This window comes from Ischnura elegans, chromosome X (assembly GCF_921293095.1).
Source record: "Ischnura elegans chromosome X, ioIscEleg1.1, whole genome shotgun sequence".
NCBI classification, from domain to species: domain Eukaryota; kingdom Metazoa; phylum Arthropoda; class Insecta; order Odonata; family Coenagrionidae; genus Ischnura; species Ischnura elegans.
Window position 1 is genome coordinate 76,276,618 of NC_060259.1, and position 23,852 is coordinate 76,300,469.

The 23,852-nt window shown below is 38.5% G+C and overlaps 1 protein-coding gene across 4 annotated transcripts in view; it reads left to right on the top strand.

The window, feature by feature from the left end:
* LOC124171666 (E3 ubiquitin-protein ligase HUWE1) overlaps positions 1–23,852 on the top strand; it is a 116,959-nt gene that overhangs the window by 68,438 nt on the left and 24,669 nt on the right. For all 4 annotated transcript variants that reach the window (XM_046550896.1, XM_046550895.1, XM_046550899.1 and 1 more), the window contains exons 31-45: positions 478–678; positions 1,122–1,274; positions 1,966–2,120; positions 2,260–2,495; positions 4,759–4,948; positions 5,248–5,392; positions 6,617–6,761; positions 6,978–7,118; positions 7,474–7,636; positions 9,376–9,517; positions 9,608–9,734; positions 12,610–12,765; positions 15,100–16,222; positions 17,856–18,134; positions 19,113–19,353. In XM_046550896.1, the coding sequence (XP_046406852.1) occupies positions 478–678; positions 1,122–1,274; positions 1,966–2,120; positions 2,260–2,495; positions 4,759–4,948; positions 5,248–5,392; positions 6,617–6,761; positions 6,978–7,118; positions 7,474–7,636; positions 9,376–9,517; positions 9,608–9,734; positions 12,610–12,765; positions 15,100–16,222; positions 17,856–18,134; positions 19,113–19,353 (3,597 nt within the window). The remainder of the gene's footprint in view (positions 1–477; positions 679–1,121; positions 1,275–1,965; positions 2,121–2,259; positions 2,496–4,758; positions 4,949–5,247; positions 5,393–6,616; positions 6,762–6,977; positions 7,119–7,473; positions 7,637–9,375; positions 9,518–9,607; positions 9,735–12,609; positions 12,766–15,099; positions 16,223–17,855; positions 18,135–19,112; positions 19,354–23,852) is intronic.

Here is a 23,852-nt window from a genome sequence, read left to right on the forward strand (position 1 = left end):
TTGAGTTAGTATGATGGCCATTTTTGAAAAGCAGTGTGATATTATTCGACTGGTAGCTATTCTTTTGATTATTAATTGTCCACTTCACTCGTAGTCTGTGAGCTCTTTGCTCCCCTCTCTCACCTGCTCAACTTATTTTGTATTTGTCAGTCATATTCAACAGTCTCTATAGAATCATTTGCTTTAGGCTTGTCAACTTTGCCTCCAACAGTTTTTGAAAAACCATTTTTTTTACATTATTTTGAGTTGTCTGTTCTGAGCATTACATATGTTTTTGTGGGATAATGTATAAAATTTCCTTGTGCTTGGGGATGTTGGATGTCTTTATTTTTTTTTCTTTGATTACTTTTTAAACCAAAAACCTGGGAAACTCCACCATTAAAATTATTTAGTAGCATATGATTATTTTTTGACTTGTACGTCTAGCTGTATACATTGTATTAGTCATGGCACTTATTCATAAATTTGTTCTTCAAGGTGTCACCAGCGAAGTATGCTGTGAAGCGCAAAATTCCTGATGACCCAAATGATATGACTGAAGAGGAAAAGAAGAAGGCCCTTCTCCCTAAGTCGGCAATTTTAAAGATAATTTCAGATATCGTGCGTTCTTATCCACCTTGTGCTAAACAAGTGACGAGGCATCGATACCACGAGGGTCAGACAGATCTAGTCCCTGAGGTAGCTTGGTCTTATGTTGTCTTCTCTAAAGTTATTATCATAATGTATGATTTAGCACTTTCCCTATGAATAATATAAATGAACTTTTCTCAGGATTTCCACCAGTTAAGGAAATTAAAATGAGCCAATATTTTAGGTTACAACTCATCATCCATTTTCAAGACCTTCTGGAATGAGCCTTGAGAGTGGGTGATGAGTTGACACTCAAAATGTCAGCTTTAATTAATTTTCAAACCTGGTGGTGAGTTGAAGAAAAGTTAATTCTTATTAGCAGTCATTTATTATTTTTTAGATCATGTCTGTTCTCTCTCCAGTTTTTTAATGAATATTTTTTCATTTTACTTGGTATCTTTAAGAGGTAATTGCTGTGAATGAGCAGCTTTTACTTGAAAATGAAGTGTAATTGATTTTAGTTTTCTGAAACATCAATCATCCTCTTGCAGCCATATACTGCATTGGGCTTCATCATTGATAAGCTCCTTCCAGTTGACAGTGATGCAGAAGACAAGGAATGTTCAGCAATGGCCAGAATGCTTTTGTCATCGATTGCATCCTGCAATCAATGCATTGAAGGCCAGATCACAATAGTACAGGAGGTGAGAATGATTTTCTTTATGTGACTTGAATATTTGTGCCTTATGGTGTATTCAGTTGGAAGTCTAACATGGCATGTATCCCCTTTTATGTGAAAATACATGTCAGTAACTTGTAGTGTAGAATGAACTTTAAAAATTACAATTACCTCGGGTGCATTTAAAATATCTGGGGTGCTAAGGTGGTTTGTGGGAGATGGATGCTTGTCAGCAAATTGTAAAGCTGAGAGTGCTGGTGTGCGGGTAATGTCCTTCGAGAGCATTACTAAGTTCTTATTCCACTGCGAAGATCTGCACTTCAAAAATATAATTTGGTTTGGCTACACACCGAGCAGGAGTAGGTCACCATGGAAGTGTAAGAGTGAGTGAGGAATTACTAAAGCCAACCTCTACATGAGGTTTGAGCTTTTGGATGCTGATGCATGAAAACTCTTGGCTTCCACTCATAGTACCCGAGATACTCTTTAAAATGCACCCTGGTGTTATTTAAAAACCAAGCCACCCAGCATGCTCCTGGATACTTGAGTATTATTCTGGTTGTAAAGTTTTGAAAATTGTTTAGATTTGTTAAAGCATATTTGATGTGGATGTTGATTGCATCAAAACTAAGCTAATTTTTGAAACCGTGAATATGTTATTTACCTGTATTTTCCGTCGTTCTTTAAATCTCCTTTTCCTTTGTGTTGGCTGCCAGGTGCGATGTGCCCTTCAGAGAGCTCTCAGTCTGCCCGAGTCACCTGTGAAGCATGCACACATTCAGCTTCTGTGTGGTGTAATGTCCACGTTGATTGAAAATTGCCCATCTGCTCCGGCTAACACTCCTCTATCATTCAAGTACTGTCCGTACAGGTAATTTGAACCTATTTTAACTCTGCTCTGCTATTTTTAATTTATTTTGCTGTTTATGTTTGTTAATGTAATACTATGTAAGGCTTCTGTGCCCTTCTTATTGACATTGAATCTTATATTTTTTTTTAATTTGGAGCAGCAATGTGAGTCACATGGTGAGGATAATGCAGAGGAGAGGGCTTGTGACAGACTTGGCACGAATCCCTAGCCACCTGGATTTGTCCAGCCCGAGCATGGCACCGACTATGAATGCTGTCCTTAAGCCACTAGAAACATTGACTCGCCTTTTGAGCCAACCTCCTGCTAATTCCAATGCCAAACCTAAGGCCAAGCCAGCTGAAAGCATGGCGGAAGATACTGTTGGACCTCACTCAGGTATGAATTTATGTTAATACCAAGAAAATGCTGCAAATCCATAAAATTGCTCGAATTTCAATGTTCTTGCTGGTAAATAAGCGACTTCTTGACACCACTCTCCAAATCAACAGTTGGAAATATGAGGAAGGAAGAGCATTAAGCCACTCAATGATAGAGAAAATATTTTTCATTTTTAAGCATTATTTTAGAGACAACATTACATTTTGGAGGGGGGAAAATACTGTGGTTGTCAACGACTAGGTGGGGAAACATAGCAAGGATATCACAGATGATATAATACTTAACTCACGAGCCCATATTGAGGGCGAAATGTTTTATGAACTCTTGAAAATTATACCTCAATATCTTGCCATTCTTTAGTTTTTGTGTTTCATTTTCACCATATTTGTAATGATTCTATGTAACGCTGATATAGAAAAAGGATTTTTTAGTTTTAGCTCCAGACATAGGCGCACCATAAACGGAAATATATATTAGCGTGGAAGGGAGAAAGAAAAAACTAACTGATGATCGAATTAAACTCTTCTCGGGTGTCTGTCCGGGTAAGGTGTCCCATCTACCTCTCAGCCAACGATTCAATCGAAGACTTCTCTTGCGTCATCAACGCCGTTGATACCTACCGGGTGTGAGGTGCTGCGATTATAAAATTGTCTCTCTTCTTCTCTTCAGACTCAATATAAATCAGTTATTTGCTTTGTCCTTTCCACGCTACTACTTATTTTACGACAATGGTTCGACTAACATAAAAAAATCTTTTCTCTGTATTAATGATACTTTGCATAGTTTTCAATACGATAGAGAAAGAAGCATGAAAACCAAGATTTTATTTGATTATATTTTCTAAAATGGACAGGAATTTCTTTAGCGCTAAGGTCATTGATATTTAACAATAAATCATGGGAAGTTTAGGGTTGTGTGATTTTTAACAAACTTTCACAGCATAAAATCAATAGGAAATAGTATTTTTTTGAAATTTTATCTTAAATAACCACTGAAAACGTTAAACAAGGCCACTATAGAGAGAAAAAGGGTGGTGGGAACAAAGCAAACATTTTTTCGCAACTTATTAAAAATGTTTGAAATTACAAAACTCGATATTACGAAGTGCCTATTTTCGGGTCCAACTGACTTCGTATGATCAAGAGTTTACTGTAGGGAGAATCGTATTTTAATGAATGTTTGGAAGTTTACCATGCATAGGCTTATGATTTACATATCAAAATACGTATGGATACAGCAAGGCCAATTATGTACCAAGGCCAATTATGTACCAAGGCCACAGTATGTGCTTGGTATTACAAGGTATATCTCTTCAGAGCAGTGCATAGCTAGTTAACTTGAAAGAAAATGGGAGTCATCCTTTTCACCATTGATGGAATATAACCTTGAAAACAGGCATGCAACATGTATTTCACCAGCCATTACATGTCTAATCATAACCAATACAATACATGTGACCGCACCAATTAAATTGCTAGGCACAATTGAAATATTACCTGGTTTGAGGGCAAGGAGTTATTACAAAAGATACACAATTTAATGCCAGCATAGAGTCATGTAGGGGAGCACAGTGTGCACACTTGGCTGCTTTTTGACAATCGGGGAGTGTGGTGAACTCTCCAAGGTTGCACATGAATTTTGCTATCACTATTTTCATTCATTTCCATTGTAATTTTTTAGGGTAGCATTGGCCTTTTACGATAAGTACATAATAGCATGAAAAAGATGCTTCATTCAAATACTTCACAAGTTGAAGAGGAGTTTTAAAGATATCAAGCAGTAATTGAAAATTAGAACGCAGAGTGAAAACTAGAATGGTAAAGAGAACCTTCATTAAAAATAAGTTTTGCTTGAAAATGATGTACAATTTTTGGTACTCACTCATTTTCACAATACCCAAACACATGCAATCTCAGGCTCCTGTAAATGTGGGGCAGACTTATAGTTGCAATGATTTTGATGAACAAGAAATGTTATGCTATACTATTAAGGGGAAAACTTATTGATGGTATAAAAAATAAAATTTACTTTGTGGATTATTTCACTACAGTAAGTTTTCCATTTGTTTTTCAATTATTATTTTTTCATATGCATTTGGTTAACTTGGCGATTGAAGGAATTCATTGCAGTACAGAGAGTATCTCGATGGCATGTTTCCAATTGCTAGTGATTCACACACTCTAAAAAAAAGTCATTGGACATGCCTGAATGTTATTTATATTGCCAATTAGATATAGCTAAATGTGCTCATAAATTGCAGGAACTACAACTTCTGAGAATACCAGGGCCCATGGTGAAGAAACAATGGAAGATGCAGAAAATACAGAAAATGATATCTCAGCTGCTGGAGAAAGTTTAGAGCCCCATTCAGACTTCCAGACTACATCTCAAGCTATGGAAGAAGGTGATGAGACAGGGCTTGAAGACATCATGGAACACATTCTCGACCGGTAAGGAGAGTTGGAACATAACACACATTTTAATGAAGCAGTATGATTTCAAAAACTCTTTTATTGTTAATATATGTGCAAAGGAGGCTAATCCTAAGTTTATCCCTTTCTCTCAAACAGAATTTCTCCGTAAGGAATCCTTAACTTGTTTTTATGAGTGGTGTTAAGTGACACTTGACGTGCAAGTTGGCAGTGAGATACATTGTGTTGAGTATCACTCGACACGTGAATGGAAAAGGTTACCAATAATTGATTGCTATTATTGTTAATGATATGCCATTGTGGCATTGTTTTTGCAGGGATGCTGGCGAGGAGCAAGTAATTGCTGAACATCTTGTGGTTGAGGGACGGACTCCGGTCGCCAGAGTGGATGCTTCAACGCCAGCATCAGAGCCGCCTTCTCGTAATCGAAATGCTCTTGAGTTCATGGGGGATGACACTCAGGTGAGGAATTATTATTGGTACCTCTATAATGATTAAAAGTTTATTGTGAATGAATGTGATTTCTGGAAGATAAAGCCTAAATTTGATAGGTAGACGAGTATGGATTCTCTTGATAAAACTGATCAATTGATGTGTTAGTACCAGTATGCTGCTTTATTCCATCTGCTTTTAACACATGTGCTGAAATATTCTGTGGTTAGTATGTGTGGAGTCTTAGTGTGTGGTCATTCTTCAACCAGTAACATAGTGTTCGTTATAATAAGTAGTTCTGGATAGAATTTTGTGGTCTAGGCCATAGAAAATGATAATCTTTCATGCACTGACACTTTCATAGCCATTCAATAATGGATATAAACTGTTATTTATGATAATATCTCTTCCTGCTCAAGATGGAAATGTTTCCTGCTAGTATTTGCACTGAACAGCAATGAATGAATCCTCAAAAACTAATGCATGCGTGAAACTCCTTGGTTCAGCCACAACACACAAAATGTACGATGTGGTCCTGGAAAAGACTTTCCCCTTCTCCCTGAATGTGTGTGTCAATCTCGTAGCTTGCATTAATATCATTTCTAATAAGTTGGAGGCTGAGAGTTAAGCATATTTTTTCAACTCTGCCTGACTCCCACACAGTAGGGAGAGGGCCTGGGTGTAGCAATGATCTTATTGATTATTGTTATCCACAGATTTATCCTCCTGCACTAAATTACTGAGAAGTGAATGAAATGCCAAAATCTCAGCCACCAAATCATTTGAAATAGACTGTAATTCAGTATGTGCTCTACCTTAACCAATCCAGACTAATATTCATGCAGAATCTCTGAGTGAATGTGAATTCATGTATGTTAATGTCAAACCAGTCAATCTCTTTATGATGTATAGTCGACAGCTACTTTTATTATCTACATTTATCCTGCAAGCTGTCTCAATAGACATTTGTCAGGAGGAGGGCGGGGTTAGGGCACCAGTTAAACAAAAAAAGTTTTAAAAAATAAAAGGAGATGCAGGTTGGAGATATTTGACTGTTCAGTATCATCCGGCATTCATTACAGTTCTTTATTGTTTTGGGGGAAAAACTAATTGCTTAACCTGCATGTTCAGCAAAATATTTTTATGTACCTCCTTGCCATCACGATGGTCATGGAATAGTCCTCCTTGTTTGAGCATTGTTGTGTGCAATGCAGTGTGTTGATGAGTGCTAATGCGGAGTGGGCTTGTTGGCAGGATGATGATCCAGACAGCAGTGACACCGACTCGGATCACTCACGAGAGGAGGTGGAGGATGACGACGATGAGGATGAGGAGGAGGAAGAAGAGGAGGAGGTGGAAGAGGAGGACGACGATGATGACGATGACGAGGTGGAAGAAGGTGAGGAGGGAGAGAGATCGGGTCTCACTTGTCGTAGCTCACTTCATCGCAATGATATGCTTTTATTATTATTATTATCTATTTGTCTGTACCTTGTAGGTAAAGGACACAAAGTTTGTTTTCAGAATATCAATCAAGGACATCAAAAGACCTTGATCAAGATATCAATTTTTAAAATTATTTTTCTTTTTTCATATTAATGTTATTCTTTTTCAGATAACAATGAAGATGATGACGATGGATACAGGGCAGATGTCATGGATGACCTGGAGCGTGATGGCTTCTTTCGAATGCCTGGGCTCGAACGTGAGAGAGAAGACATATTCATGATTCGATATTCAGACCCTGATGACATAGGTTAGTGTATTTTCTTAAACATCAGAATTAATCAACATAAGGATAGTTTTCTTCTTCAAACAATCAGAAATCATTAATTACTCCTTGTGTCCCACTGTTAATGAGTAAATTATGCCCAAAGGATTTTAATTAAGAAATCCAGTTTTCTTGCTAAATCAAATTTCAGATTCAAGTTAATTTGAAAAAAATTCAGAATGTAAATGGCATAATGGATGTTGGATTCATGAAAATTTTATATTGGGAGGTGTAGGAAAGTTTTCATCACCTGAACTTATTAGTGTGTTTAAAAAAACTCTGTACCATGAAATTAGTGTATTTTGGAAAGTATTACATGCTCATTTTTTTATTTCAATAGTCACTCAGACCTCAACTCCAGTTCACAGTTTTAATAGGCGAAATCTGAATGATAATACTGTGAATACAAGGGACCAGCAGAGAGGGAACCGGGCACGTAGATATCAGTATCTCAGAATGGGCACCAGGAATTCTAATCCTCCAGCCCCCGTGATATTACAAAGGTAGGTTTTCACCTTGATTTTATTGTAATGGTATAATTGCAAAAAATTAAATGAGAACTAGGATACGAAAAAACTGATGACTTCAGGTTTTACTTGGTAGAAACTTTGAAAATTCATTGTGGAAGAACAAACCTCTGTATTTTCCACAGAAATTTGTTGAAATCGCTAATGCATGACTCCTCTCATGTGCACATGGCTATCCAGCAGAACTGTGAAACTCTAGGTTTGATCTGATTACATTTCTGTGAAAAATGTGGAATTTTGTTTTTCCATTATTAAATATGTAATTGATGAACGAAATGTTTTGGTATTAATAAATCACAGCAACTTGAAATATCCAATCAGAAGAATTCTCAGCTGGCAGGACAGGAAATTGGAGTAATATTGCTGCCATTTCTTATTTTCCTTGCCTTATTATTTTACTTAACTCTATATTTTTAGTGCTCTGGTTGCCCCAGAACCTTACGGTAATAGAAGTTCATAATTAATGACAAATATAAATTTTATATTTTATTGGCAAGAGGCCTAGTAAGATCAGATTATTGGTTACGACAAAGAACGTCATCTCTTTGCAAACAAATACTTCCAAGTGTTTCTAACGAAGTGGACCCATGAATGAATAATAACACTGTATGTGCACCAAATGTTCAGTGAAAGGGCTGAGTAAACTCAGTAACAAAAGAAGCACTCGGCAAAGGTCTTTGCAGTGGTGGCTAAGGGTATAATGACCTTGGCTGTGGCTGGATTATTTATGCTCACTAGTGTGGGGAATTGAAACTGCAGTTGGGCAACCATGCATTCGCCCTAATTTTCAAAAGAATGTGAGTCATGTGCTCAAAATACGCGACAATTTTCTTAAATCCAGTCGCCAAATATTGCTTGGGTATGGAAATATTAAGCCAAGATATAAGAGTAAATAATACCAGCCCAGACCTTGAAAATTCAAAGGAATGCTTATGTAGAAGTTGAAGTTATTAGAATTGGAGATGATATGCTCATGAAAATTTCTAGGCCTGTCTTTAGGCATAGATTGCCTTCGTGTGTCATTAAATAATGGACTATTTATACCTACTTAGCGTCATTGTGCAACCAGTGCTACAAAGCACAAAATATTTTGAAGAATTAAATGAAGTGCTTCATAGAGGAAGTGTATATTGATATAAAATAGGTAATGGATAATTATATTTAGGTAATGGATAAATCATCCTCAAGAAATTTCAGTGAATTAGGTATATTTCATTTTATAAAGAGTGAGTAAGAATACTTTATACAGGTAATAACATCTTGTCAGGATCAGTTTTGACAGCAGTGTAAGCCTCAGTTGGTAGCCATTATTTGAAGTACTTATTGTTAGTATTAATTGTTTACTTTCCATCTAGTCATTACACATTTTACCGTGCTAATTGTGTTGGTTGTACTTCAATTTGCAGTAATATTTTGTCCTTCAACAATATCAGGGCTGCACTTCATGGAACTTGAGCTCTTGTAGATGACTAATAAATATTATGCTTGAAATTATATGTTTAAAGAGCATTAAGTGATTACTCTAGTGTTACTTTTACTTTTAGTGTAGCAAATTCCAAAAATCGGTGCCTGACGACAATTATAGCTTTCCAATCCAGGTGGCGATGACAGCAAAGAGCGATAAAACTGGGTGAAAGATGTATTTAAGAAATTGTGTGCTAACACTGTGTTAGTTTTCTTTGCTCTGATCAACTGTCTCTGATGGTTTTTTTCAGACTTCTTGGGCCTACAGCTCATGACTTGCCCATGTCCAGTGGGCAGGCTTTGCTTCCTGGCCTCCGAGACACCAGAGTGGTGGTCATGGATAATGGTCTTGGTATATTCACTAATCCAGAAGAAGAGCAAATTGATTTTGTGGTAAGTGCTGTTAAGGGGATCAATTTCAAATTGTCATGACAATATAATCATTCATGAAAATGGCCTATTTGAAACCTATATGTATTCCAGGATGAATCTGGCTATCTGTATGGACCTAGTCTTGCTGCCACACTGGGCAATGTGCCCACATCACTGCACTGGTGGAATGAGGAGAGCAAGATGCTGGATGGTGAAAGTGCCGCTGACTGTGTTACAAGTGAGTAGAAGCATGTAGATGGGGTGGTTGGGAAAAGGGGGGTTTGGTCTCCTGGCGTGGTGATATGGGCCCAGGTGTGCAGTGTTCGTATAGGTCAGGGGAAAACTTAAGAGGCACAGCAAGAAGATGAAAGTTATGGTTGAGAATGTGGAGCATTGCTGCGTTGAAGTGGCGAGTTCATATTTTGCTGCCATCCTGTCTGGGGGCACGGTATAGCGTTGACTTTGCTCTACTTGATATTATTTCTACTACTACGAGGGTCGTTCATTAAGTACAGTAGACTCTTGTTATTACAAGGTTTATGGGACCGAAAAACCGGAGGTTTGTAATAACAAAGTTCGTATGAACGTTTCTTTTAGGAATCGTCGAAAAAAGAAAAAACAGTATATAATAAACATAATTAAATTACGTGGAAGTACATATGAACAGGAAAATTCGTTTCAGTTTCTCAACAGAAGAATGTGGCATGATACAATCGAGGGTTGATATCTTCCCAAATACAGTAAGTCCGATATACCAACTAGATGCGTTTCAAGATCTTGTTTCAAATTGATAAACCTACAGTCCAGCGACCGAGAATTTTCCGATTATAGGCAGAATGGTCTAGGATGGGGTAGGGGGCAGGGTTGCCAGGTAAGAAAGGGAAACGCCTGCAAAGGGTTCCGTGAAGAAAGGAGCCGGAAGGGACGGCGAGCATGAAGGACCCAGAGGAAGAATCACTTGTTTTGGTGATTCGAAGAAAGGGCTTGCTTTGGTGGATCGGGCTTATTTCGGTGCTCCTTATGCATTTGACAACGTTGCATGACTAGGCGAGGCTGTTAGGTGAGTTTGGGGGACAGTCATTGGCTGCAAACCGTGCTGGCTCAGGGTTTTCTGTCCCTCCTATTGTGCTGACATCGGACAACTCTCGCCATCCAGTATGCAAGGAACGGAGGAGTACGGTTATCCTGTAGAATGCAACACTGCATCACCATTGTGCATTAACTCATGATTGTGACGAACTCATCTAGTAGTTCGTCGCAGCCCGGAGCTGAAAAAAATCATTCTCCGCAGTAAGGAAGAATGGTCGTAATGCTGAACAGTTCCTAAATTCACACGGATTCAATTATACTTTGTACAGATTGTGCCCAAAGTGCGAGTCCCTCTGTGCCACACCGCGTAGCATCGGCCAAATCGAAAGGAGCCAAATTTGAAATTTTTGAATGCTTGTATCTCTGAAAGTTCGTGAATCGAATGTGAGTAGGAAGAGTACTAACTCTACGTCCAATTTACGAGTGGTTATGAGTGGGTCATCATGACTTCACAGGAATGAAGCTTATTATATGATGTGGCGTGTACACTGAAGAAAGATTGACGCTCTTGGGCACAGTACATGAGAAGAACTTAAATGTGGCACAATTATTAAAACTTAGTGTAGTGAATATCCACCTAAATGCCTTTGCTTATGTGTGGAACTTTGTAATAAAGTTCATTTTGTAACCGCCGGGACCAGAACTGAGGTTCGTAATTTCGTAAAAACGTTACTTTTATTAAAGCTTAGATAGGCCTTTTCATTGGGACCAATGATTTGGTTCGTAATAATGAGAGTCTACTGTAGTGCCCCACATTTTCCTTAAAGCCATTGGTATGCATAGATCAATTTCCTTGTCGGTGCTTCACATTTGGTGCTTGTTCTCTGCCCTAGTGAAGTTTGACACTGTTTTAGCAGATGGCAGAACCGTAGTACAGCATCAAAATGGCATCTAAATATGACTCAATTTGAAAGCAGCGTTATTCAATTCTTGTGTGTAGGAAAAGAAACCATGGTGAACATCCATTAACGTTTGTGTGCAGTGTATGGTGATGCTGCCATTTGTAGGAGTACAGTTGGGCAATGGGTAAAGAAAGTTACAGCCTCAGGAGATGCAGAAACAGAGCTCCAAAATCAGCCACGCTTGGCATAGCTACACCTGCACGGCATAAGCTTTTACCACCCGGGAATACATGCTCCCCCAAAATGTTGGTGCAAGGCCATAGAACGTAATGGAGACTTCATAGAAAAATAGGACATGGGCTAGACATGTTGATGCATATTGTCACCAAATTCTGACTCTCAAAAATAAATGTTTGGAGAGAAAAAAAGAAAGGGAATTACTTATTGAATGATCCTCGTACTAAATGACTTATTACTACCACTCGATTTCATCTCACAACATCATATCTTGCTTCAAAATTCCATAGAAACCCTAATAACGACTGCTTTACCTGATGTTAGTAATGGAAATGTAAAAAATTTGAACCCAGTGAAAAATTTCCCAGACTTTTCACTGATAAATCAGTGAAAAGTCTGGGAAATTTAAAATGGAATGTTGCAATGAACCCTGGATGGAGGAGCTCGACCACTGGTCTGCTATAATGGGAAGAAAAAGAGATAAATCTCTTAGTCGTCATGACTTTTGATCTGAAGGTTCATAGTTACCGGTAATGGCGGGACTATTTTATGATATTCTCTTTCAGAGATGACATGGAGAGTAAGGTGATGTCTAAATAAGCAGCTAGTAACTATTAAATTCCGTGCTAATTTTTATTTGGTTAATCCCAACAGGTTTCAACCCTCATTTGTCATTCTCAACAGAAATACAACTTGTTTCTAATGGTGGATGCATTTGTATTCCAATGTTTAAGAGAGGAAAAAGGGTTGTCTTGGAAGAGAATGATAGTTTCAGTCATAGTCAAATCTCTTCTGTCAGTCTTAGTCATTCTTTTCCTCGAAAACCTACCTCCATACTCCCTAGAAGCATGTTTACGTGATGCATTTTTTTTTTTAAAGAATTAATGGTGGAGACTTCCTGATTCAAGCATGAATTGTATCATATGTATTATTTTCCTATTTCAGTTGTTTATTGTGCTTTGGAAGGTTTTATGGACCAGGAAAGAAACATAGAGTTAATGGAACGCAAAAAAGTGGCTGAGAAGAAAGATAAGCGGGAAGCTGCTTCCAGTGACTCAACTGCTCAGAAAACTGATGCTCCTAAGGCAGAAACTGTAGCGGGTAAGTAAAATGTACTATGTAATCACTGGTTTTATGTCTAGCTATAATTTTGCAGAGCTTGAAAATCTTAATTCCTTCAATTTAGGTCACTTGCTTAATTGATCACTATTCTTAATTATTATACTCTAGTGTGGCTTTCAAATCATCTTAAATTAAGGTATGGCCTTTGTCAAGTAGGGTAGTTTGCTTCATCAAAGATAAGGAAAGGCATTTTGATTGCGATTTGTTACCCACCATTAGTATATTCATAATATACAAATTCTTTGGTTTTAGAAATCCCAGTTTAGACAAATGTTAATGGTCAATTTTAACCTTATTTGAAGAAGGCCAGATTGGCACCCATGCGATGCCTGATTGGCACCCATCCACTCCACGTGACATCACAGGCACCTAGATGCTATACGAGTAGATAGGAGTTATACAGCGCCTGAGATTACCAATGCATGCATGAGGCACAGATCTCAGAGAAACATCTATTAATAATCACCTATTAAAATTGCCTATAGTCAGAAAGTTTTCTTCGTTTGATAGGGTATTAATAATCCTTATTTAAGCCAAGCGCTACCTGCTAGCAGGGTACTCTACGCTACTGCTGTGCTCGGCAGCAAGCAGCCTGCATCAGAGCGGCATTCATAGCCTCGCACCCAGGCGGCCTCACACAGCAGCAGCCACACGTCACATGGGCTTATCCCAGCATTCATACTTTGCTGTCGCATTTTTGCACGCTTGAAAATTTTCACTTTTCATTGTATCGCGATAAATAGATATTGTTATTTAAAAATCTAAAAGTGTGAAATACGTACCCCAGGAGTAATAATCTTTTGATTTAGGCGATTAAAAAAAATAGGAAACCACCCTATTGCTATCCCTCATTTGTGACTAACTCCCTCGCCTACCTATACGACACTGTCACTCAGATGTGATTCATCCAAAATTCCAGAAAATACCCTTTATTTCCTTTGAATCTTTCTCAGGCTTCTAACCATGTCAAGCTCTCCATATCTACTGACGTTTCATTGGAATACTTTCATTCGTTTTGTGGGCACATTGTCATTTGTCAATCAGCCCTTAGGAATGGAAAAGTTTGTCATTGATACAATGGCAGAAATGGATAGCTTGATCCAGTTGGAAGCTCAGGATAGATTAATCGAATCAGTTCACCAGGAAAAGCATCAAACCCTTTCGTAAACTCTTAATTGGGTGTACAGAACCCTTACTCTGCAAAGCCTTTTGTTCATCTATGGCAGCAGGCATTATTTTTCACCTGTCAACATTGCCTCCTACCTCTCTTTCTACCCTCATGGGAAAATTCCTGCCGGCTCGTTTGTAGAATGAACCATGAAATTTTGGCTTGTCAGGCCTCTGCACAGACCACTCTGTTATTCAGTTTCCTTAAGTCTTCAATTTTTCCTTGACTCTGTGCAGTGTCACAGGAAGCCAAATAGTTATTCAATTTAAGGTTCTGGGAAATCTTTTCTCGTGGTAAACAATGTAAGCAGTGATTCCTAATTTGCTTGGTTGGATATTGATATTCTAATGCATCCTGGATAGTGAATTATTTCCTATTTTTTCAGTAAGTAACAAGCAGAATTTTCAATTATTTTAGGAAATAAATTTTTACCAATTTTTTTTTGCACAAAATTTCTAGAGTCAGCAGTGCCATTTGCAAACTGGTGATATCTCGTTTGGAAATGCATTTACACTCATGTTCCTTGGAAGTTTTTAATTAAAAAATTCTTATATGACATTAAAACCAGTTAAGAAATATTAGTCCATATGAATAATGGTTTTTTAATGGGGAATTTTTTTTTCATGTATCAGTCATGTTATGGCAATTTTGCATAGCTGCATGTGGTATCTTCTTTTCCTAAAATTGTTTTTTTTTTGTCTCTTTCAAAAGGCATAATCTTGTATGAAGTTGTTTTCAGTAAATAAGAGTTTCTCACCATTTCACCTTATCCAGAAAAATTACAAGTAGGATGCTCTTCCTATAATTTCGTCAAGTTGTGGTACTTTTAGGTATAGAGGTTGTTAAAAGTTGCATTTCTAATTGATCTAAATAATTTATTTTTATAAATAATATGAGTCATCAAGGACAATTATAAGTAGGGAAACATTTTGGGGATACAACCACAGAATCATGAGAGTGAGATTAGTGGCTACCCATCAGAATGACTGGTTCAGTCTCTCTAGAAATTAAGAGGAATTAAATTTGTCATTCAGCAGATAAATTGAAGGCTCTTGATAAGGTGGCCATACATGTAAGAAAAATAATGTTGAATGGAACTTGTCCTATGTGGAGTCTTGATACTAAATATTTTATTTCATTCGCAGAGAATCCTCAAACAGTAACACCTGCAGAAACCCTTGAACCAGCATCCACTGACAGGAGTGAGAGCGATTCTGATCTTATCATCGAGACTGTTGTGGAGAGGGGTGAGGAAACGAGGACGGAGGGTGAAGGCCCTCAAGCACTTCCCCGACCAAGGCCAGGCACACGAGTTGGCAGAAGTGCTTCCGAGGTGGAGGGTGAGGGAGGGGCAGGTGAAGAGAGGAGGACAACTGGAGGACCCTCTTCCCGAGTGCGCTCATCCCGCCGACTGTCGCGCTCTGGATCAGATGCATCGAGGAGGACCCGAGCTACAGCTGGGCCAATGTCGAGGCGCCTGAGGAGTCGAGACATCCCTACTGCACATTCTGATGCTCAAGATCAGGCACGTCCTAATGAACTAGAATCAGAGGACTCTGATGTCGTTTACTTGGGAACCTTTAGAGACACTTCAAGTGCATCGGGAACGCCTTCCACTTCCCAGTCAGGTGTCACCATGACCATGTACTTCCCATCGATTCAAGGAGCAAATGATGGTGCTGCAGGTAGCCAGGGTGCTGTCGACTTTGGTGGTGCAGGCGATGCCACAACTGCAGCCATGGACTCGCTGTACTTTCCTCAAAATGTGGAGAGTAACGAGGTGAATCAGGGCGGAAGGGATCTTGGTGCTGGTGATGGCCCAGCTCCACCTGCTTCTGTCTCTGCGGCTCCCTGCCCCTCATACTTCCCTCCTGTACAGGACAATGACATTCAAATAATTGGCATCATTGCCCCCAATGGGGTACGATCCTCTGTGCCAGTCAATAACTCCCATGTGAGCTCACAGGGAGCACAGGATCAATCCATTAGCTTGGACTCAGATGGAGTGGAAATGATTGATACTTCTCTAAACTCGTCTGCGAGCTCTAGTGGGCTTTCCAGTCAGCCTCCTGTGCAACTTCCAGAGGATTGCAGCCCAGTGATTGTTAACGTGGTATCTGTGACTGAGGATTGCGATCTTGGAGTCAAGAATTTAGCCCGTGACTGGGCACAGTATCAGTTTAGTAGTGAGGATAATGACGATGAGGATGAAGATGATGATGATGATGATGACGACATCATGATTTTAAGTGATAATGGACATTCAGTGTAAGTATGCTTAGAATATTCGTTAGCTGAGTTTTGTGTGTACCATTTGGAAACATGAAATCTTTAAGAAGATAGGATGAGGCCAGTATCACAATAAATAATCACAATAGCCTCAATCTTAAGTTATAACCAATTTTGTGTATTGAGAAAGAACACATTTGCTTTTACTATGATTTATCAGACTTACACTCCATCCCAGTTATTATTCTTTACTTTCTCTCTTCTACTTTCTTCTTCATTTTAATGAGTATGACTGTCACTTTGCCCTTCATTTGATGAATGCCCACATCTTCAGGTCAGAATTGGAGATTGATGAAAAATGAGCCTGTATATATACGCCAAAGTGGTGGAACAACTGCTACTACCACCACTTCATCATACATATACAGGCCCATTTGTCATAAAACTCCACGTCTGACCCTGAAGATGCTGGCAAAACTTTGGTCATGAGACATGAAACAACGCGGTGGAAATTGGAAATCATGGGAGCAACTTATTAATTATATCATTTGATTACATCAATATAAGACTGAATCATGTTGCACGTTTACAAGAATTCAGTATCCCCACTCCAAGTTTGACCTTGTCCAAGCAGAAAGAGGACCCTTGGAGATATGAGGTCCATATCTTGTCTGAGAAAATATATCCAAAGCACATTCTTAAGTACAGTGAAAATTTTGCACTGAAAACAAACGAATTCCATGAATATATGAATGCGAGATGACAAAATAACCCCTTCCCTGTTTGCTATCTTAACTGCACAAAAGATAGTTGTGTTGATACGTTCATTTGAGCATCTTTGATGAAGTATTCCTTATAAGTTGGCGGAGGCAGCAGGCCTTGAAATGGGGAAAGGTTGCTGTTTTCATGGTAGATTTTGTGGTGGTTTTTTCCCCAGGTTTTCAGACATTTTTTTCCTTTCCAATGCTAGTTTATGAAATTATTGCCGCAATATTACTCCACTTAGCTTGGTTTGAAGTTCAATTCAAAGTTCATGAATGCGGGCCCACGTATAATAAAGTTTGGTTGTAATAAAGTAAACTTCCCAACCCCTCCACTTTGCCATGTATGGGCTCTACTGTATTACATTGATGATATTTGTTCAAGCATTTTCTCCATTATTTCCTTGACCAACTAGATTGAATTGAATACAAACATGAGTGCACCAGTGTTAGGGAATGAAAACCATATCGCATTGGTGACCCACATTATTAAGGGTTTTAGTTAACTTGGTTCTCCTCTAAAAATTAAATTGTGGGATGTATGTAACCATGAATGAAATGGTCAAAATATTTTACAAGGGTGAGCAAGACAGAATTGCAGCCCTCACAGTTTAAAATGTTACTTTAGCATAGTGAGTAATATATTGTTCATTACATTTTGCAACTAAATATTTCATTCATATATTGCTGATAATGCACGTAGTAAGTGGCAGGCTGGGATTGGCAGGATGTACTAGTGTTTACATATGATCCAATAGGTGTTTTACCATATTTATACGTTACAGAAGCAAATGAAGTTGCCAAAGAAACTTGGTCTTTCATCTTATTTCTAGCATACTTTAGTGTGAATTATTAAATTATTTGCATATTTGTGTTGCATTGAAATAAATACCATTGAAATTTCCTTGAAGGAGTGGAGCAGGAAGGACAAACAGGGTCTCTGCGGAAGCGCATAGGGCATTGACAAGATATGTGACAGTGGAACACGACTATGGTGTGGACGTAGACTCAGTGCCTGTGGAAAGTGTCTTGGATTCCGGAGCAGCCCAAGGAGCAGATGAGGGTAGTGGGCGGCCTGGATTGATCCGAGTGAATTTAGGAAATGTAATTTTACCAGAAGGAGTGGATCCATCATTTTTGGCTGCACTGCCTGAAGAAATGAGAGAAGAAGTGGTAGCAGAACAAGTCAGGTAATTTCTTTGAAATACATACAGTTGAGGACCTCAAATCTGGAAAGCTTGGGACCAAAGGGTTTCTGGATTACTGATTTTTCTGGATTACTGGTTTTTCTGGATTTCTGGTCTTGAGGGCCTTCCCAAAGATATTTCCAATTTTCAGTAACTCCTCTTTGATTTAAAGTAGGACAGGCGAATTCTCCATTTCTCTAAGTCATATAATCAAGGAGAGTGAAGCTGATGACTTGTTACATCACTCGTATTTTTCCATAATGAAGGGTGTACATGTGGTCACCTATGACGCCTCTACGTAGATGCTCGTGTAGCAAAGTAAGCCGTGAGCCATTCTGGTTTTCCGGGTTTCAGGATTCCGTATTTGAGGTCCTCAACTGTATTTGCATTCGCTCTGAAAAATATAGTTAGCTAGTTGTATCATACAGCAACCTGATGTTTTCAAAAGAGTTGTTATGTTACTCATGAAATGAGAATTCATTCCCTTGGAATAATAATTCCCATTGCCTCATTCTTTTAGATGCTTACACAATTGTTATTGTATGGCATCAGAAGGAAGTCACTTGATGCCTTAATTTTTGGTGAAAGTAATTTCTTAATAGCTTGGCATATTCTGTAGCCATTTATTTTAGTCTAAAAATACAATGGAGGAAAAATCATTTGCCTTAACCAGGATTTGAAGCTGTATCTCCTAATTCCACCTTTAATAATTTACTGTATTAACTTAAAGGTGACTCCATAAAGGTGTTCTGCTGGTTATTCCATGAATAAGATATATTTTAGCACTATTTTGCATTAAATGTGCCTCTATCCAGTACATAAGCCACGTATGGATGTGTCCTTAATGGCGTAGTATTTTTTGTGTTAAATAAGTTTACATCAGACATTTGTAATTATATTCCTAATTTATCTTGTTTTATGTTAAACTTTTCTCCTCATGCTTCATTGTATTTACATCCCATCTTCTTTTGGGAAATGAAGGCTTCAACAAATGCGACAGAGAGCTCAAACTCAGTCTGCTGCGGATGAGTCTGTGGCAGAGGTTCCTGTTGCTGAAGTGAATCCCGACTTCCTTGCTGCCTTGCCACCTAACATTCAAGAAGAAGTGCTCGCTCAACAGCGGGCCGAGCAGCAACGTCAAGCAGCGGCCGCTGCCAACCCTGATGACCCCGTAGATGCAGTTGCATTCTTTCAGAACCTTCCTCCGACTCTGCGCACACAAGTAAGTGTCATTGGGTTGAGCCATTGCTCTGGCTGGATAGATTAGAAATGTAAGGTGTGATTCAACTGCGCATATGTTCATGTTAATAATGATAACTGGACGTGCACTTGGAATGTTGGAGGAAAAAGTGTTTTAAATGGAAATTGCTGTTCAATACTCCCAAGGCTATTTGATGCCATAAATTTCCAGTTTAGCTTGACCTTCTATCGGTAACTAATGCTTGACAAGCAGACTTCTAATTACATGTAATACTAATCCTTTTGAATACATATTAACAGAGAGCAATTACAGAAACAATGTAATGAAACAATGGGGACAAATCAAATGAGAAGGTGCTGTAACTGATAGTTGAAACTGTTGCAAGAGTCAGATGTGTCAAGGGCTGGGAAAGTGACAAAGAGGGTGTTGAGATGGTATAATAAGGGTCATTGGGAAATTGATGGACGGAATTGAGGCTGGTGTAAAGTTTTTATACTGCGGGCTGTGCGAGAAGATTGGCCAAGCGAAAGAAATATATTCTCATGAGATGAGAGTCAGTACTGAGGTACATGCACTATATACGAAAAGAAGTTGAGAGGACAGTTAAGAAGTTTTGGGGTGGCAGTGGTTGATCAGATGGGGGAGCAATAGTCAACAATGGGGTGAACACAAGCGATGAAAACAAATTAGTGCTTGTGGTTCTGAAATTTTCTTCAGTTGATGCGTTATTCCTACAACTCCCATTGCCCTATTTGCAGTTGTTAAAATGTGGTCTGCAAAAGTTTATACAGTAAAACCCCTTATTTACACTTTTCTAGGGACCCAAGAAAAAAAGTGTAAATTGCGGGAAAATGCAAATAGTGGGAAATGGAGAATTTTCACTTTTATTCATGTGCTGGCTTTGGAAATGTTAATTTTTTAATTGTTCACTAAGCGTTATTCCATAACATTGTTTCCCTCTGAAGCACAGTGTTTTTGATGGCAGCAAAAATTTTAAAAATAATCCTTTTTTTGTCTGCATTGAAAACATCTTTTGGGCTGTAACCTTCCAGAACTCTAATATATTCAGATTCTTTCCAGAGTTGCTGTCTCTATGTTAATATCTTTGCTTTCACCACTCACCGTCTTATACACAAGACTGCACCTATTTTTGAATCTATCCAACCAACCATTATAGATGCCATGGAATCTTCGATTTCCAATCTTGTGCGGAAATACTTTTTCTCAAGGGCCTTTGGGCCTATTTACTTAATACATTAACACGTACGAGTTAATGTCTGCTTGCATGAATGAGTTTTGTGGACCGGAACGGGACATGTACGAATGTAGGCAGGGGCAGATCAAGGATTTTTTTCTGGGAGGGGCACAGAGGGCCTGACAGGCAAAAGACCTTGTCTTAATTGAGATTAAAAACAAGATACAACAATGACTTTACAAAATTCTCTTTATTTTTATATCAAAGTTATTCTTATTCAATTAAATGATTGAGCCTCCTTGAGTAATAAACAAAACAAAGTGAACGTAATGATGACCATCAGGGGCGGATCCAGGATTTCTTTCTGGGGGGCACAAGCAAGGCCGTATCCAGGATTTTGTTCTGGAGGGGGGGCACAAAGATACCACGTTATACAAAACAAAGGCAATGATAACCGGACTGTATTAAAAATCTTGCATATTTTTTAAGTGTTTGGGGGGCATAGATCCTCCTACGATAACCGTATTCAAATTTTGTCTATTTTTTAAGCATCTGGGGGAGGGGGGGGGGGGGCACGTCCCCTGCCCCTAAGTCCGACTATGAATGCATGAACCAAATTTGAACAGGTTCTATTTTCTGTTCATGCATACGCACAAGTTGGGTGAATACACGGTGCATTTTCGTGTTCATAATTTAGACATTAACTTGTACGGGTTAATGTACTATGTAAACAGGCCTTTAGATGACACCATTTGCAGGGACATTTGATGATCTTGCACCTAAAAACTAGTCTTACAATGCGTTCTATTTCTTCTTACCTGTAATTCTTCACATATATTCTCTTTTTTGATAAGCGTCCGCACTGGTTTGCATATTTTACAATGGCATCGCGATTTCTCACCGCAGTATTGAATGTTAAGACTGGGAATCCGATCGGATTGCCAGTCCCAACATTCGAGTTGCTTCGCCAGCGTTTGAATCGATGCGGGTTCCAGTGTGGGAATCAACTAGCTCTAAAATTTTCATTCTTTCATCAGTTAAAAATGTCCGTTTTTCACCTCGAATTTCCATTTTCAAGCCGGATAAATTCTATTTCCCGTACTAATTGAGGGTATAAACTTGGCAACACACGAGTATCTGAAGTACCTACTTCTCGGCGATCACGTGCGGTAGTACAAACTGTCGTGCGACTTCATAATTTTTAAAAGTTACAATAGTTTGCGATATACTGCTATTTCAATGGGATAATTCAAGTTTAAATAAGTTTTTTAAGTATTTAATTAACCCATAATTGCTACGCAACTGTTGAATGAAGTCTGCTCAAATGATCCCAGTTGTCGGTCTAGTTTTATAGTTCCGGCATTTATCAAGTTTCATCACGTCTGGTTTCCTTTCAAACTCTCGTATCAAATTATCGACTACATGATTATTGTCAATATTCCTTCAGGAGTTCTTGCATTATAATTAATACATAGCTCGATTGCTCAAAACATCTACTTTCATATCGTGAATCTTTTCGCCGCTGACAGAAAACGAGATGACGTAGTTCAACTTTCCGACGTTAGTGGCGTTCTGTCCCACCACATTCAAATTCTTCTCGAAAATAGTTCTTATTACGTCTCTCTCTCTTGGAGTTTTAAATAAAAATGCGCGAAAGGAAGCCAAAAGACAGTTTTTATGGGCTGATATGCACAATTAATTGTTTTAGTACGCAAATAATTTTTTTTAGTCGGCACGTCGTGATGCACATGGCGGGAAAACGAAAAAAACACTGCGTAAATACAGGGTTCTATTTACATTGGAGAGATAGGAAATATGACGGGACCCAGAAAAAAACTTGCAATTTGCGGGAAAACGTAAATTCCGATAACGCAAATACGGGGTTCTACTGTATGTATGATTAAGGGGTCAAAAGGGACCCCTAAATCTGAGAAGGAAGTAACGGATGCAATTAGGTGATTGTGAAGGCTCTAGGCTGCATGTATAACGCTTTTCTTTGGCTTCTCAAAAAATGGCAGCCGACTTGTGGGGATCAATGCATAATTGCCATTCATTGCACTTGTTTTGGATCAAGAGAAGAGTGCCTTGCAAATCTGTACAGTTACTCTATTTTTTAGATGTTTTGGAAAATTTCTTAGTATTTGGCAATGATGAGAAAACTGTAGACAGAGAGGGGAGTTTCATCCACAATGTTGTCAATATAGAGGGGAAACAGGAGTGGGCCGAAAGCAATAGCTACACCAGAAGAGACAGGACAGTAGTGAGAGGACACTCCCATTGTTACCAATCATCAAGAAGGAGGAGGGGATGATTTATCGAATCAAAGACTTAAGAGAAGTCAATGCAGCAGATGTTCAGTTGTTATATTTTTAAAAGCGGATTTTATATCTTGGTGCAAAATTGAGAGGTTAGTGAGGCCCCTGCCAGGAAGGTAACCATGCTGAAAAGAGGATACGAAAGGGAGAGTATAATGTAATGTGTGGTTGAGGAGAATTCACTCAAAGATGAAAGGTAACACATATGGCTATGGGGCGATAGTTCTCAATGTGGCTCTTAGTGCTAGAATTATGAAGTGGGGTTGCATTTAAATCTTTCTTAGATTGTTTTCATTAGTCTTCAATTGAGAAGTAAATACTCCAGATGAAAAGAAGCTGTTAAAGATTGTCGTTATACGAATTTGCAGTGTTTTAGTCATTCATTGGAGGAATAGTGAGCCAGTGAGATTGGAGCCAGTTGATTTTGCTGTCAACAGAGGTGATGAATATTTTAAGACTTTTAAGGGAGATGTGGAGATTGATGTATTGTGATGGATTGAATTGAGGGAAGACAGGTGCTTGAAGGTGGAAGAGTTTAAGTGGAGGAAAAATATTTGTTAAATCAAGAAGGCCTATTTTCACTGCCATATGTTGCACGACCTACAGACACTTAAGTTAGGGATACAACCCGACCTGCTTTTGGTGTTCACTTGGGACCAAAATCTTTCATAGCTAACGTTAAATATCATTTATAATCACTGTCACATAGTTGGTGTAGTCACTACTATGTAGATGGTGGTTGTGGCAATGGAGTTTTAATCATGTTGTGTTATTATATGACTGTGCTAATTAAGCAATCCTGTCCAACCTCATGGCTGTTCATGTATGTATGAAATGAAATCATTGAAGTTAAACTTCATAGAAGTTCCTGGTGTCTAAATGTTATACCCATCTATGAAAATTGGAATATCTCGAAAAGAACAGGTACATTCCTGGTTCTTTAAGTTTAATGTTATTTATATAGTATCAATGAGCAATATATAAGTTGTTATGTGTCAATTTTTTTAATG